At 36.4% G+C, this 15592-nt stretch overlaps 1 protein-coding gene across 1 annotated transcript in view; it reads left to right on the top strand.

Moving 5' to 3' along the window:
• The window catches only part of LOC139713006 (uncharacterized), a gene marked incomplete at its 5' end in the record, with an annotated part of 68967 nt that overhangs the window by 36331 nt on the left and 17044 nt on the right, over window positions 1-15592 (top strand). The window contains 17 exons of the mRNA XM_071624785.1: window positions 28-141; window positions 1621-1734; window positions 2155-2268; window positions 2731-2844; window positions 3545-3658; window positions 5065-5178; window positions 5931-6044; window positions 6929-7042; window positions 8036-8149; window positions 8741-8968; window positions 9264-9377; window positions 10474-10584; window positions 12001-12114; window positions 12521-12634; window positions 13493-13606; window positions 14318-14431; window positions 15109-15219. Of these exons, the coding sequence (XP_071480886.1) occupies window positions 28-141; window positions 1621-1734; window positions 2155-2268; window positions 2731-2844; window positions 3545-3658; window positions 5065-5178; window positions 5931-6044; window positions 6929-7042; window positions 8036-8149; window positions 8741-8968; window positions 9264-9377; window positions 10474-10584; window positions 12001-12114; window positions 12521-12634; window positions 13493-13606; window positions 14318-14431; window positions 15109-15219 (2046 nt within the window). The remainder of the gene's footprint in view (window positions 1-27; window positions 142-1620; window positions 1735-2154; window positions 2269-2730; window positions 2845-3544; window positions 3659-5064; window positions 5179-5930; window positions 6045-6928; window positions 7043-8035; window positions 8150-8740; window positions 8969-9263; window positions 9378-10473; window positions 10585-12000; window positions 12115-12520; window positions 12635-13492; window positions 13607-14317; window positions 14432-15108; window positions 15220-15592) is intronic.

The following is a 15592-nucleotide window of genomic DNA, read 5'->3' on the forward strand; positions in this document are numbered from 1 at the left end:
TTTTTCCTGATCATAAATGTATTCCAGCCATCAATGAATGCAGCAGCTCGCCGTGTCAAAATGGAGGAACCTGCCTGGATGCCACCAACGCATTTACCTGCAGCTGCGCACCGGGGTGGACTGGAACCACGTGCACAGAAGGTATACATCTATGATTATCATCTCACACCGAACACACACTAGAAGTCTTGATTAGCGTACTATGGGCTTACACAATTGAAAAGGCATTCACTTATAACGTGATTACGCTTTACAGATTTCGTACTGTGAACCACCATGGTCATTTTCATGAGGAAACTTACGTTGCCAGCACACTGATAGCCAGTTATTCCAATAAACAGTAAAATGAAAAATAACAACACGCGTTAGCGTAGTACTAACTTGTTAATGCATAAAGACCTGTCACAGAGCGCATGCGCAATGCTTCAATAGAGTAACGAGAGAAGCAAACACAACCTTCTGTATTTTGTTTTTCAAGTAGAGGAACTTCACTTTCACGAAATTCAAGATTCACCTGGATAGGACATAAAAGTAACTGCATGTGATTATAGATCAGTTCCACTCCGCCTAAACATTCCAGCGTGCTGTGTTTTTATCGGAATTGGGCTTCAAAGTGTTGGTTGTCAGTGTTTGTTTTTGTTGTTGTTGTTGTTGTTGTTTAATGAGGGAGAGGTGAGGATATTGTTTTGTAGTGATACTCAAATCTATTACTACCGCCTTCCATTCAACTATTGATGACCGGATCTGTATCCTTACCTCCGGCAAGCATTAACCTCTCCCCATACTCTCCGTCTCTACTGAGTCCCTTCGAGTATACCACCAAGATGCTAGAATGGTCCTATTAACCCCTCACTGTATTAGTGATCATCCAGCCCCATCTCTCAATCTTAATGTAGGTCCAAGTACAATCAAACCACAATATATGACCAGATTGAGTCAACCCAAAACATCCTGTCCTACCCCGATTAATTACTTTGAATTGATGTTAGCCTACCCGCCCCCCCCCCCAAAAAAAAAAACCAACAAACAAACAGTCAAACAGACAGACAAGGATATGCTACCTCCCTGCTAAAACTAGTCCTGCCTTTTGTTTCCGGAATTGAAAACCTTTCTTTGATGTCCAGACTTCGTTTCCTTCACCACTTCATAATACACTTGTAATCAATGTTGACCAGTCGTATATATCTGCTGTATCATGTGAATTGTAAGACTTAAAAAAAAAAAGAAAAATAGATTTGATACTCTGAGTGAGAGGATATACCATAGAGACCTCACAAATAAAATATACTTCGAAATATATCCACTGTGTGTAAGACGTTGTTCTTCATGCAGCGTACCTTCCACAAGAATCCAATCCCAATACACAACAATCGTGAGTGGATTTAAGAAAAATCATTTTGTGAAGTAGTCATTCTTATTCAGTACTGTCGAGTGTGAAGATCCTGTACACACTGAACTCGCTTTATGAACATTTATTCAATTATACCAGAAAATGCCAAACTGTCCTCTCTCTCTATCTATCTCTCTCTCTCCTTCCATTCCCTGTATATAATATAAATAACTCATATTCAGATGCGCGTGCATATACATCTGTATTTCTTTATTTGCTTTCTTTAACAGATATCAATGAATGTGAGAGTGATCCATGCATAAATGGAGGTACATGCGATCATGGAATAAATCTTTTCATCTGCACCTGCGCAGTTGGATGGTTTGGTGACCAGTGTGAAACAGGTTTGTTTATTTGAGTACTGCTGTCAGATCTACTTTAGTAGTTCTAATCAATGGTCTTATTCGGAATTATGCATCACCATGTTCGCTGTCGCAATACACGAAATACTCTCGTCCAATCTTTAGGATTGTTGCATTGTAGTTTATGTACTTATGAATATTTACAAATGAATAATGAATGTCACACTCCTGAGATCCTTTTGGCCTTGACATGTTTGATGTGATCAATCAAAACCAAGAACAGATAAAACGAAATCATAGAGTAGTACATGCAAACTTTTGGAAATCGGGCAATCTATCGAAAGAAAAATGCAATACACAAATAATGATCGTTGAATAAAGTACGTAAACAGCGCGAAGCTTGCCATCGTGCAAGTTCATAAGTGAAGTAATTAATGTCTCTCGCCTTGCCCTCTGCTACAGACATCCAAGAGTGCGTCAGTGATCCGTGTATGAACGGCGCCACATGTGTCGACCAAGTCAATGGTTACAGGTGCAACTGTCTTCCAGGATACACAGGAACTCATTGTGAAATAGGTTGGACTTTCTTCTCTCTTATTTTCTCGACTTTTAAAACTGACTGAACTCTGAACTTTTGTCTGTAGAGTGATGGATATGAATGTTTCACGTCGGCGAAATATCACGCCGGGGAAAAAAAAGAAATAGTATTATGCGAACTGCGTCACAAACCATTATGTGTGTCAAGTGAAAGCCTATATGGCTACACTATTCACAATTTGGACATGGAAGGAGGAAATCTTTATGAGGCAGGGTTCTAGAGTCTTAAGAAATAAACATTAATTTTCACTTTACGTGCATATAGAAATAAGAAATCACTTTAATGATATGTGTACATTTGCAAACTGTATAGTTGATACATTTTGGATAATAATCTTTAAAGATGCATGATATTTATGGAGTGCCTTATGTGTGTATGAACATTTTGTCCAAGATGTGATTTCATGTCTGCTGAATGTAAATTTGCTTTATGAATGCCAGACATCAACGAGTGCGCCAGCAGTCCCTGTCAGAACGGAGCAACATGTAATAACGAAGTGAACAGCTACAGTTGTGACTGTGCCCCTGGCTACAACGGAAGCAACTGTCAATTCGGTAAAGTTTCAGAAGATATTGCTGTGTTTGACGCCATCTATGTAGTCATTAGTGGCGATGTTGTTATCGTAATTTTTAGAGACGATAGTTTTTGTTGTTGTCTCCATATCAGATTACAGTGAACAATCAGTGAACAGTGTCATACAGTGAACAGAAACAATCATCTATTGCATTCTCATACTAGAGTCATGATAATCTTACTCCTAGTCATAGTTCAAGATCACGATGTCAAAGTACGTAACAAGAGAAGCGTCATTAGGTGTAATTGAGCCATGCACACACTTGTTCTGCATGTAATATACATTCATGAGAGTATTATTATTCATTAAAATCAAAATGTTTGGAATCAGATATGTTACACTAATCATAAACCACACTCACGAAGTTAGCTTCTCCTTGTATTGTGCGTTGTACGCCAATACACGGTTCATGACTATTCCTGGACGAGTTAGAAATTTTACAGACTACAGGTTGAATTTATAACTGTGATCTTCCCGTTAAGAAAAAAACCCAAATATATATATATAACTTATATATATATATATATATATATATATATATATATAACTTTGTACATGTCGTTAGTTTGGCCATTGGGTGTTTACATTCGACATCCTGTGCGTTTCACTTTGCCACGTAATGAGTGAAGTATAATTATGGACACGTTAGTATACATTCTGCTTTACCGCTTTCTTCACAGAGATAAATGAGTGTCTCTCAATGCCTTGTCTGAATGGAGGGACATGTGATGATAAGATCAACCAGTTTGTGTGTACGTGTGCCCCTGGATGGACTGGAACGACATGCAATATCGGTAATACCATTGTGTGATGTATACTGGTATAATCATTAATTTATCCAGTGCAATACTATTCAAGCAGGCGTCATATCCAAAAGCCCTTTCACGGATGGTACGTGCCGTTTTCTATTCAAAGCCATTCTCGACCAAGCGAAATGTCTTCAACAAGCTAGGACATTCACATGATAAAATTAGCCAAAAAGAAATGATTGTCATGAAAAAGTTAGCTGCCAGAAGTGGGCATAGTAAAAAATCATTGGATGTGATAAATAATGCCCTAGGGAAACAGTGCAATAGGAAATTAACCATTAAATCTATCGAGTGTAATGATTGAACAGTTATGAATGAGAAAGAAATTTGTATTTTGTTGTCTAAATCTTTGCTTATATTGGCTTTGATATTGAATTTTCTTTTGATGATTCGTGTGAGTATGATTATTTTCAGTATGTTACAAAAGTTGAGTCAACCGCATTTTTTAAACCAATTACTTGTAAAGAAATAATTGATATTGTAATCAGTTCCAAGGGTGATTTCAGTGCATGATATGACAGTATTGATATGCAAATTGTTAAATAAGCTAATCATTTGATATTTAAACCCTTACGTATAATATCTAATCAGTGTATGGAATCTGGTATTTTTCCAGATAAACTGAAAATGGCTAAAGTTGTACCAATTTTCAAAAGTGGTTCCCCCGATGTAAGGACAAATTATCGCCCAATATCGGTTTTTATCTCTTTTCTCCAAAGTCTTTGCAAAATGCATTTCCACTATACAAGGCTTGTTGAATTTGTGACGAAGTGCAATATTACCAACAAAAATCAGTTTGGATTTAGAGCGAGGCGGTCCACATCTTCTGCACTGATTAATTTTACTCATGAGGTGATCTGTGCAATAGACAGCGAGATTTTTTTTTTTTTTTTTTTTTTCGGGGGGGGGGCTTATTTTCAGACCTGAGTAAAGCATTTGACATGCTTGATCATAAGATTATTTAAGCTACACTATGTCCAGTATTAGTGGAGTTATTTTAAAACTTTTTAAAATTGCTTTGAGTAATCTTAAGCAGTTTGTATCCATTGATGAGAATGTTTCGGCACATAAAAAAACCAAAACAAACATAAGATGTGTAGTGTCCAGGGGTCGATCCTTCGACACATTTTGTTTCTCTTGTACGTACATTTCTTACCAAATATTTCTTATATTTTACAATGTACTTTATTTGCAAACTATATAAGCATATTTCTGTATGTACAGGGTGAGTAGTAATAGACTACTAATAAACCAGAAATATTGGTGATTGTACTTCATGATATTAATAAGACCTTTCTTTTTTCCCTTTCCAAAGCTCATTATGTTCATTCTTTTTCAAGCTGGTCTTATTGTTTAAGACGAGTTTTGCTGTATTTATTTCTTGGCGACAGATATTGATGAGTGTGATAGTGCGCCTTGCAGAAATGGCGGTACCTGCTCCCAAGACATCAACTCCTATACCTGTGCTTGCCGTGATGGATATACCGGAGTCAATTGCGAATTTGGTATGTCCTCTCAATCAACAGCTGTCATATTTTCAGACTAGTGTACAAATTTTTTTTTTGATGGTTGATGGTGAATCTCTTTTATGTTATATGAATATTTGGTACAGCTAGTTCCAAGTTGCAAGCTGTATGGTAACTCTACTTCGTTTTAATGAACACCATGATCGTTCAGTATAAATTGACAAGCACTTTCTTTTCTGTATTGCAACACACCTGTAGAGCAGCTTTATCTTCTACGCCATTCGTATTTGACACGTGAATACAGTTGAACCTCTCGTATCCGGACAAGTCGGGACCGGGGCTCATCCGGATAAGGGATTTGGCCGGATACGGGAGACTCAATGCTTTATTTGTACATGTACATATACATACACGTGTACTGATGTAGCCCATTGTAGTAATCAAATGTACCACATGTAGTAATGTGTATACTGCAACCTTTTCATTGTTACACTCAGTAACAGACCCCAAAATAGGGGTTCGTGTTTGCAAGAATGAAATCATTTTCTTTTATAAATTCTTGGGATGATTTACCTAAATAATAATTAAGAAATGTATCAAGTATATGTAATTCATGTGTGTTTGTGTAGGAGTTCTCAAGGAGTTGGGAATCCCCCTTTCCTCCCGTAATTATTTAAAAAAAATACGGCGAGATTGCGTCCGTATAATAGAGAGATCCGGATAAAGGGAGGCCGGATAAGAGAGGTTCAACTGTACATCAAAAAGTCACTTTATTCTTCCTTATTACACAGATATCGATGAATGTTCCAGTTCGCCTTGTCTAAATGGTGCGACGTGCGATGATTTCATAGATCTCTACATCTGTTCTTGTCGCGATGGTTTCACTGGGGTAAATTGTGAAACTGGTGAGTTTGCTTTGTATTCATTCCCTTTGTTACCGAATGCCCATGGAAATCAACAGGAAATCACGTCCATGAAGATTTTTTTTTCTTTATAAAATGCATTCGCACGTACTGTATGGAATGAAAGAGGGGACAAAAACACGTAGCTGGCACAGGCAGCAATGCAAATAGGCAGATAGGTATCACAGCAATCAACAAGAAAACTGGAGAAAAACTGGATATCAGAGGCGGTTCTTTGAAACACTAACGTATGACCAAGGTGATTGAATGACAATGAATTGAGATTAACACGTAGACAATATTCTTATTTTCAATCTCTTTTTGACTCCTTATTTCTTCAGTCTCTTTTTCGAATAAAATTGGTTCCTCTATTGATATCATACGGCCTATCCGTTTTCACTTATAAGAATCAAGTGATTGTTATCAGTATTTCGCTTTATTTTTACTGGAACAGATTGCTTGAATTTTCTTTTCAGGACAATATTCCCTAGACAATGTTGGTTACCTAGTAGGAGCGCCATGCCTAGTAGAAGCTCCTAACATTAAAAACGGTCTTGTAGGATAGGCGACATATACCACGTTTGACGAAGCACTCGAAATATTCTCCTTTTACACCCTCAGAAACAGGCGAGCAAAGCTGTGCCTGGATTTTGCCACCGAAATCGCCAGAAACCCATTGTGCAGTGATTGGCTTCCTACTACCCTGAATGCCAATTAATCTCTACGTCAAAGACCTACATACCAACAATTTAACTGCAAAACGGAACTGTTTCAAAATAGTGCCCTTCCCTATCTCGTGCACTTACACTTTATTAAATGAATAATATATGTTTTGCTTGTATATCTCATTTTTATTTGTGAATCAAACTGTTATTCGCTTTTCACAGAAATTGATGAGTGTGAGAGTGGGCCGTGTAGTAATGGAGGTACCTGCGTTGATAATGTGAACTTCTACACCTGTTTATGCGCGGACGGGTACGCCGGCACCAACTGCTTGACTAGTAAGTTGAATGAAGCTACGTCAACACAGGAAAACTTAGTTCTGCAAAACGATTTCAAAATAAGAAGTCATGGGAGTGAATAAACATAAGCTTGATTTGATGCACAGATGGTGAGAATAGGATGCATTTTGACTTGAACTTCATGTATACCTTTCAAGAAACAATCTACTTTGTCATGATATCTTTCAATTGTCTCTTCATCTTTGTGACAAGAAAAACAAGCCTCCATCTCATGAAAAGAATAAGATTGAAGGAAACGTTATCTACTGTCCTTCCTTAATGATTTCTGTAAATACTGAACGCGATTCGTAATCACCGGAAGAATGGAATGCTTGCCCAATTGCAAAAGTTATGATTACAACCAAAATATACAGTAGGTCCTGTGTGTTTTGTCGTTTATTTCTTCTGACGAACCATTAATGCCCCATATTCTCCTTGGGAGTAGAAAATAAACGATGGGCCAAAGCCTAACGTTAAAAATTTGGAAGGTCAAAGTGTTTTTTAATCATTATAATGTTTGTTGAGAATTTTGAAATCATCATAAGGCGTATTCTACAAGAATCTTTTTTTTAATGATAATGATTTCATGCTTGAAGTTTTCTTCATTCGTCATATGCGGGCAGTTTTGGAGAGGGTTTAGACAGGATGTAAAGAACGCTTTTGGAAATCATTAAGAAAGGATCTCTTATGAAATAATGTATGAATAATCCTCTATGAAAACCTGTAAATATGTACATTAAACATTGTTTCTGTGAATATTACAAATACGTTATGTAATCTACATTATTGAAATGACTGGCCTTAACTAGCCTGCAAGCTATTGCCGGTTCTTTTTTTTTTTCTGCCAAATATGTACTTTAACTATCGACTGTTTTGACTATGTTAACGATGTTTGTTTGGCAAATAAATTTCATTTCATTTCACTTCACTTCACATCATTTCCTTTCATTTCACTTTATTTCATTTCATTGCATTTCATTTTCATTTTTATAGATATCGATGAATGCGCAAGCAACCCTTGTTTCAGTGGCGGAACTTGCACGGATTTGGTGAATGGATACGAATGCACGTGCCCGTCTGGACGAGAGGGCGTAAGGTGTGAGCTTGGTAAGGACTACGTGATGTCATTCTTCTTCCAATTCTTACAATAAACTGCTATTTCATTTCTGAAAATTACGCACTACGTGTACATAACAATGTGAGCACCATATCATGTGTGTGTGTGTGTGTGTGTGTGCCTGTCAGAAGGATTTAATTAAATTCATTGAAAAACCACAAGTGCACATAGGTACAAATTTTGCAAATAAATAATTGACTTCATTTCAATAGAGCGTGGTTAAGCACGGGACGTCAAATATTGGAAGCAAAGTGTGAAAGATGACGCAATGATGAAAATGAAGATATCGCATGACTTGTGTGTCTTAGGACTAAGACAAAGTACGTCTACTTGCACGTGTTCTTCCGTTAGTAGAAATGTTTATCTCAAACATTTTAAGTTATATTGCTTACTTCAATGAAATATTGAATCATCTTGACTTATAGCTTTGCACATCTACATGTAGGCCCTATAATGATTGCAGGAAGTAGCAGGCCGACGTCGATAGTATATTTACACCTATCGTTGGATGAACGATTCTCTGACAAAATGTGGCATCGTGACTAGTTAGGAGGCTTATTTTGTTTTCTTTGACTCACTAGATACTGACGAATGTGCCAGCAGCCCCTGTAATAATGGTGGTTCTTGCACCAACCTCGACAATGCCTTCAGCTGCCGCTGCGTACAGGGCTACGGAGGAAACCGTTGCGACATCGATATCAATGAGTGTGCTAGCAACCCGTGCGTGAACAGTATCACTTGCGATCACGGGATTGACTTCTTCAGCTGCACTTGTCTGCCAGGCTGGGACGGTGTTCGTTGTGATATCAGTAAGTATTCTTCTTAGCTGTAATCAACATTTTAATTGTGAAATTGACCCACGTGAGATACAGTTTGAGTGAAAAATTGAACTTATTCCAAAAGGGATGGTTGGGATAATGATAAATTGAATTAAACTGCATGTCAGGAAAGATTTGTCATATTGAGTAAATCGTTTTCAGATATGTCTATCATGTAGAAAACTGTGTTTATTCAAGTCAATTGTCGACATTTTTGATGGATAAAATTATTGCTGTCTATCATTTTCTTATGCCCGATTTCACATATTTTACCTCGTCATCACAGACATAGATGAATGTGCCAGTAATCCTTGTCGGAACGGAGGCACGTGCGAGGACAACGTCAATAGCTTCTCTTGCCGATGTCAACCTGGATGGACCGGTGACATTTGTGAAATAAGTGAGTTCCTTTTTTTTTTCTTCGGAAGACCCTTTATTCAACGTCATTCTAAAACGTTAAAATGATGATGTAAAAATGGGCATGAGATACTTCAGATGCAATGAATAAATACAGTAGAATACTTTACATCTAGATTTGCATCGAAAGGTAGTTATTTAGTTTATTTCGGAGTAGTTTTGTGAGTTGTTCAATGAGATGGGTTTTGAAAGAGCCTTTTCTGAACGTGGCGTGTTCTCGTGTTCCATTACAGCTATAAGATTATGATATTGAATGGTCGATGTATTGAATACAACTTGTACAAGGAGTACGAGCCGGGGTGAATCATTATATCATATTGCATGAAATTTCTTGAGGTGTCGATTCAAATCCGTACGTTCAAATACATTCAAATTATGAAAAAAAGGTAAACACGAGCCTTTCTTGTATAACCGTAAACACTTGAATTGATTTAATTTTCCTTGACTTGTTCATTAAGAATCCTGGCATACTTTACCTTGAAATTGAAATAAATACCGGATCACGCTTTTCCATCCTTTCTCCCATAAAAATCAAATAGCGAGATAAATCTATCACTGTTAAACAAAACGAAAAGCATCCATCTATGTTGAAATTCTCTATTTTATTCATTATTTATTTACGAAGTCTTCTTTAAAACCAGGGTAGTCCCATTCAGTGTCACAAAGGCCTGCTTAACAAGGGAGCCCTGCGTTGATATACATTACATACGTATGTACACAATAAAAAGACAAGAACAAAACGAACATAGATATAGTACAGCTAAAGAACAATCGGTTCGGAAGAGCATAAAACACATAAGAAAAACATAAAACGAGCGGTGAAAATAGATATCTGAATAATTCATAGCTAGTGCAAAGGCTTCATATCAAATAAGAGATTGATGTTGGCGTACACGATTCTTAAATGTTTGCAATGAGGAGGCTGTTTAAATAAAAATTGGTAACTCATTAAATGATTTGATGCAGCATATGGCAAGGAGCAATTCTTATATTCAGTTCTAGTTTTAGTTCTGTCTATTTTTTTTTTCTGTGCAAGAGACATTCATTGTTTTCGTTTTCCATTGGACGTGTGCCTACAGACATTGATGAATGCTTCGGGGATAGGTGTGTGAATGGCTTTTGTCTCGATGGAGTGAACGACATTACTTGTGTCTGCGAGCCTGGATGGACGGGAGAGCTGTGTGATACCGGTAAGATGAAATCCCTTCTTCCAATGCCAATAGCTGAATGGTGAAGTATTGGAATTATATATATATATATATATATATATATATATATATATATAAACTTGAATTATATACTTGAATTGAAATGTGTATATATATATATATATATATATATTATATAAAGTGAAGTTTTAGAATTGTGTATATATATAATCATGTATATATGTGTATATATATATATATATATATATATAAGCATTTCAGTCCATATGTACAAGGAACTATATTCAATCTTCCTGATTGTAATTGCAGTACGAGTATTAGACAGTTTTGTTACATTTATATGTATGCATCATGTCTTTCATGTGCCATTGCAAGCAATTCGGCAATTTCATTGACGCAAGTCGCGATTTCAATGAACCATGAATAATAATGATGATGATTGATAAAATTCGTAAAAATGATGATGATAATAATACAGTGCTTTAGAACAACACTTCTGGACAGATGGGATCAGTGAAACAAATGAAGAGTTTGTTCGCAAAAACCGATAAATCCGTTTCTGCCAAATGGAGATATTTGCGATTAAAGGTCAAGAAAAATAAAGAGAATAATAAGAAAATTTCTGCTTCAATAGACCATAATTTCAAAAATGTACCTTTATATGTAGTGACCAATATATCATTTAAAAGGTGTTATTTTGTACTTTATGAAATAGACCGTACTTCAAAATCTTCAAAAATGGACTTATCGGTTTTTGCAAACAAACTCTTTAAATGTTGCCAAGTTTAAGTACACTGTTACAAGCACCACACCACAGACATCTCACTGTATTTCAAAACGTGCCATCGCGGTGCCGATGATATTTTGTTAAATTCTGTGTTATCTCCGGCATCAACACACTCCGACTATGGTAATTAGTGTGATATTGTGGTTGAGAATAGGAAGGATCATAAATGTTATTCTGATCTGTTGCACATTACATTGCATACATCATTTCTGTATTCATATCTGTAAAATATTTATATGTTTCTGCTGGAAAGGGAAGAAATGAAAGAATGAATAAATAAATATTTAGTTGTATTTTCTACGAAATGTGAAGCATATCTTGCCGATATCATTGTCTGCATTTACATTTATGGGTTCTGCGTCGTTCGTGATTACGATGTGATTACGGAATTCAGATACAAGAAATGTGATATGTTTAAGGAGCAAAAAAAAAAAAACAGGAATGACATGAAATGAAAAGTTTTGCTATGTTTGCATGATATATTACAAAATTGATGTAGACTGTACAGTCTGCTTTATTAATAGCTGTATTGCGATTCTGAAGCGACAGGCACCGTATACCTTTAATATCAATCCTACCATCCTAACAAGACATGAGCAGTGTATGCTGATAACATTTATGTCTGTCTTTCGGCGTAATCTCCTTTGTAGATATCGATGAATGTTCCAGTGACCCATGTCAGAATGGTGGAAGTTGTTCCAATGAAATTAATAGATACACGTGCGCTTGTACCTCCGGCTGGACTGGCTACAACTGCGACCAGGGTAAGCATCTTCTGATTACCGGAACAGGCTGTTGGTATAGACAGTGAAAGAAGATTTATTCAGATTTCTTTCTCTATCCTTAGATCTCAACCTATCTACAAATCAATGAAGTGGCAATAATTGTACTTATAATGAAGCTTAGTTCTCAAATTTAGTGATTTGAACGTTTTTTTAATACTTTTTAAATGGCTTTGCGTTTGAAATCATTAATAGTCCCACTGGCTGTTCATGGACCATTAGGTACGGCAGCGATATTATGCTTTTCTTTCAATTCCAGAAATTTCAGAAATTTTGTGAATGAATGCATTTATATGCGTTAAGAATACTTTCACGTCATATATAATGAGTTAGAAAAGAAATATATAATATATATAATATAGTTGTGTGATTATTGTTAATTGGACAGATTTCAACGAATGTGGATCCAACCCTTGTCGCAATGGTGCTTTTTGTAATAACCTTGCGAATGCATACTCCTGCACGTGTGCTCCCGGATGGACTGGCACCAACTGTGACATAGGTAAAGGGGAAACCCAATCATTTGTAAATTTGAATCATCATACCTATGCTTGCGTTTCATAAATCGTCTCTGATTCGTTTGCCTTTCTGAATACCAAATGTAACTTTTTTTTCGGGGGAGGGGGAGATATGTACTGTGATCAAATCAATTTGGTAATATTCAATTGGGTTATTATCTTCCCTAAATAATGGTCTTTGTGTGTTAATAAGTTGTCTACTCCCTCTCCATTATTTTTCACATAGAGAGGAATGGCATCATCATTCGTCACTATTTTTTCGTATTTTATCATGACTTTTTCATGACTAACAGAAAATACATACATATTAGAATGGACCTGGTAATGACAAACAACGAGAGTAGGCCTGTATTACGATAGACGATCGTTGATTGAAAGAGCAACTGAAGCTGACTCATAATTGAGATGTGTTTTACTCTCAAACTCCCTTGTTTGCCAGTGAAACGTACAGTTGCCAAAGCAAATTTGTTAAATTTTACTTTAGCTGCTTAGTAAGGGAACCATATTCTGTAGCAACAACAACAAAAAACTAAATATAGATTGTACAGTGACCGCAGGGTTGCATTAACATGTTTCAGACAGGTGTCAGGACTGGGAACTATGGATTTATGAATGCCACATTAAAATACATATCAACATAATACGGTTGCCTAATGCAGAAACTTACGATTTGAAGTCAGGCTTCATGCCAGACTTCTATAGGCATATGATAGGAGGGTATTGAATTATTTCTTTAATGAAGCGATTAAAACTATGTGTATATGATGGAATACTACTTTGTATTTTTCCTAACTCATCTTTGTCTCTCGTGTTTTCCCCTTCTGTCGCCATATTGTACAAAGATATTAATGAATGCGAGAATTTGCCCTGTCTAAACTCCGGGAATTGTATCAATCTGCAAAATGCGTACGTGTGTCAGTGTACTTCAGCCTGGATGGGAACTAACTGTGAAATACGTGAGTATTAGATTTTACACATTTGAATTGGTGTGTATATCAGCAATTTTTTTTGTGTATATATTTTTTACAAGAGGACCATCTCTTCCAGGAGCAAGTACGTAATTATGCTGTCGAATAAGAATCTTTTAACGAACTCTTCATGAAGCACTATGATTTTTTGCCACATCGTATGATTGAAAGGGGAGAAAATGCATGACAATGGCATAGCTATGATAACTAATGAAAAATGATTTGTAGGGCCTATGTCTTCATCGTCTACCTTGATGACGTCATTGTGATATCCCAGAAATGATAGTTTGGCATTATCTAAACTCAATGCAACGTTTCTAAGAGACTTTAGAATGATGCACATTATCAAAGGGGTCACAGTGTAAAAGAAGGCACTTTAAAAACAGCCTGTTTTATCTCTTGGTGAGGCATTTCCAGTGGTCATTCCCACATGAGAAGAGAAATGCAGATATGGATTGACGGTGTTCGTGAAGAATAAAAGAGACAGCCATTGACAGAATAATATGGAAGCAACCGATTTTTATATCTTCACACTGATATTTTATAACTTCAGTCCGAGTGTAAACCCACTTCAACTCTTATTCATTCGAGATGATGATACAAAAATAAGATTTATTCTTTCACAATGTCTCTTTTTGTTTGTCTCATATAACAAAAAAAAAAATCAAATCATTCTTCTTTAACACTAATCTTTCGCAGCCGTTGACGAATGTCTTAGCAACCCGTGCTTGAATGGAGGAATGTGTACTGACATGGTTAACCGTTACACGTGTACCTGTGCAAGCGGGTGGACCGGTCTACACTGCGACACACGTGAGTATATTTCATATCTCTTGATAGTTGCCCATTTAAGAAGATGATACCTTACTCGCTTATTGGCAACTTAAACTTTATAATATTTATATCCCAAGAACCAAACGCGTTTACCTGAATTGATTACGCCCTATCACATGCGTTTCGTTCTCATCGTTGCTGTTTTGATTGATTGATTGATTGATTGATTGATTGATTGATTGATTGATTGATTGATTGATTGATTTAACAAAACGTAGAGAGGTCTGTGTTAGAGAGTCCCGTTGCAAAAAAAAAAAGAAGCAATTTACTTTTTTTCTTTGAAAATAATGAAGTCTTTGATTCAGGATAGATCTGTAAGGATCATTGTATATACAATTTAATCCAGTCTAAATTCTGGTTAAATATTTTTTCCCAATTCCTTTCAGATGTAGGGGACTGAAATATTCTTTCGCAAAATGTTCGTTGTATATATCGATATGTTTTCGGTCTTTTCAACGAATAAGATACTGTATCTTCTTGTGGCGTTTTTACTTCGTTTTCATTGACTGATGTCTTTTCAATATGATTGTCCACTATAAGGGGATTGTATTGATGATAGATTATTCAAGCTTCTATAACTATCGCTATAAAGTTCGTTGAAGTTAAGAAATGTGTTTTTCGCCTTTCATTTTCCTCATATTCCTTTCGCAAATTAGCTGTCAACGAGTGTGGTAGCAACCCATGCGTGAATGGTCTGTGTCTGGACGAGGTGAACGCCTTCAGATGTGTTTGCAACGCCGGATGGACCGGCGAGTTCTGTAACATCAGTAAGTATGTGTTCGACACATGTTGTGTGCAAGGCCAATTCAGACCCCACTCTCCTGTATACTGCCAAATTTCTACTTTAATGCATAATTCCATGCATTCTACATAACATAGCCGCAGTGAATTAGTTTTACAGTCTATCTGTGTCCAGATCTATGACTACCAATGGTTTGATGTTTCCTCACCTGACACCATGCGTGCATCACTTCAACCTATTACATCCATGCACATGTGTGTGTGTGTGTGTGTGTGTGTGTGTGTGTGTGTGTGTGTATGTGCATGCATAATTTTGTTTGACTTTGTCTAGGTTTATTTATTTATTGCCTACCCCCCCCCAAAAAAAAAAGTATGTACGTATATAGAGAAGAAATGATT

This window comes from Diadema antillarum, unplaced genomic scaffold, assembly GCF_040938485.1.
Source record: "Diadema antillarum isolate AM-2024a unplaced genomic scaffold, OU_Dant_1.0 seq00001893_RagTag, whole genome shotgun sequence".
Taxonomy (NCBI): Eukaryota; Metazoa; Echinodermata; class Echinoidea; order Diadematoida; family Diadematidae; genus Diadema; species Diadema antillarum.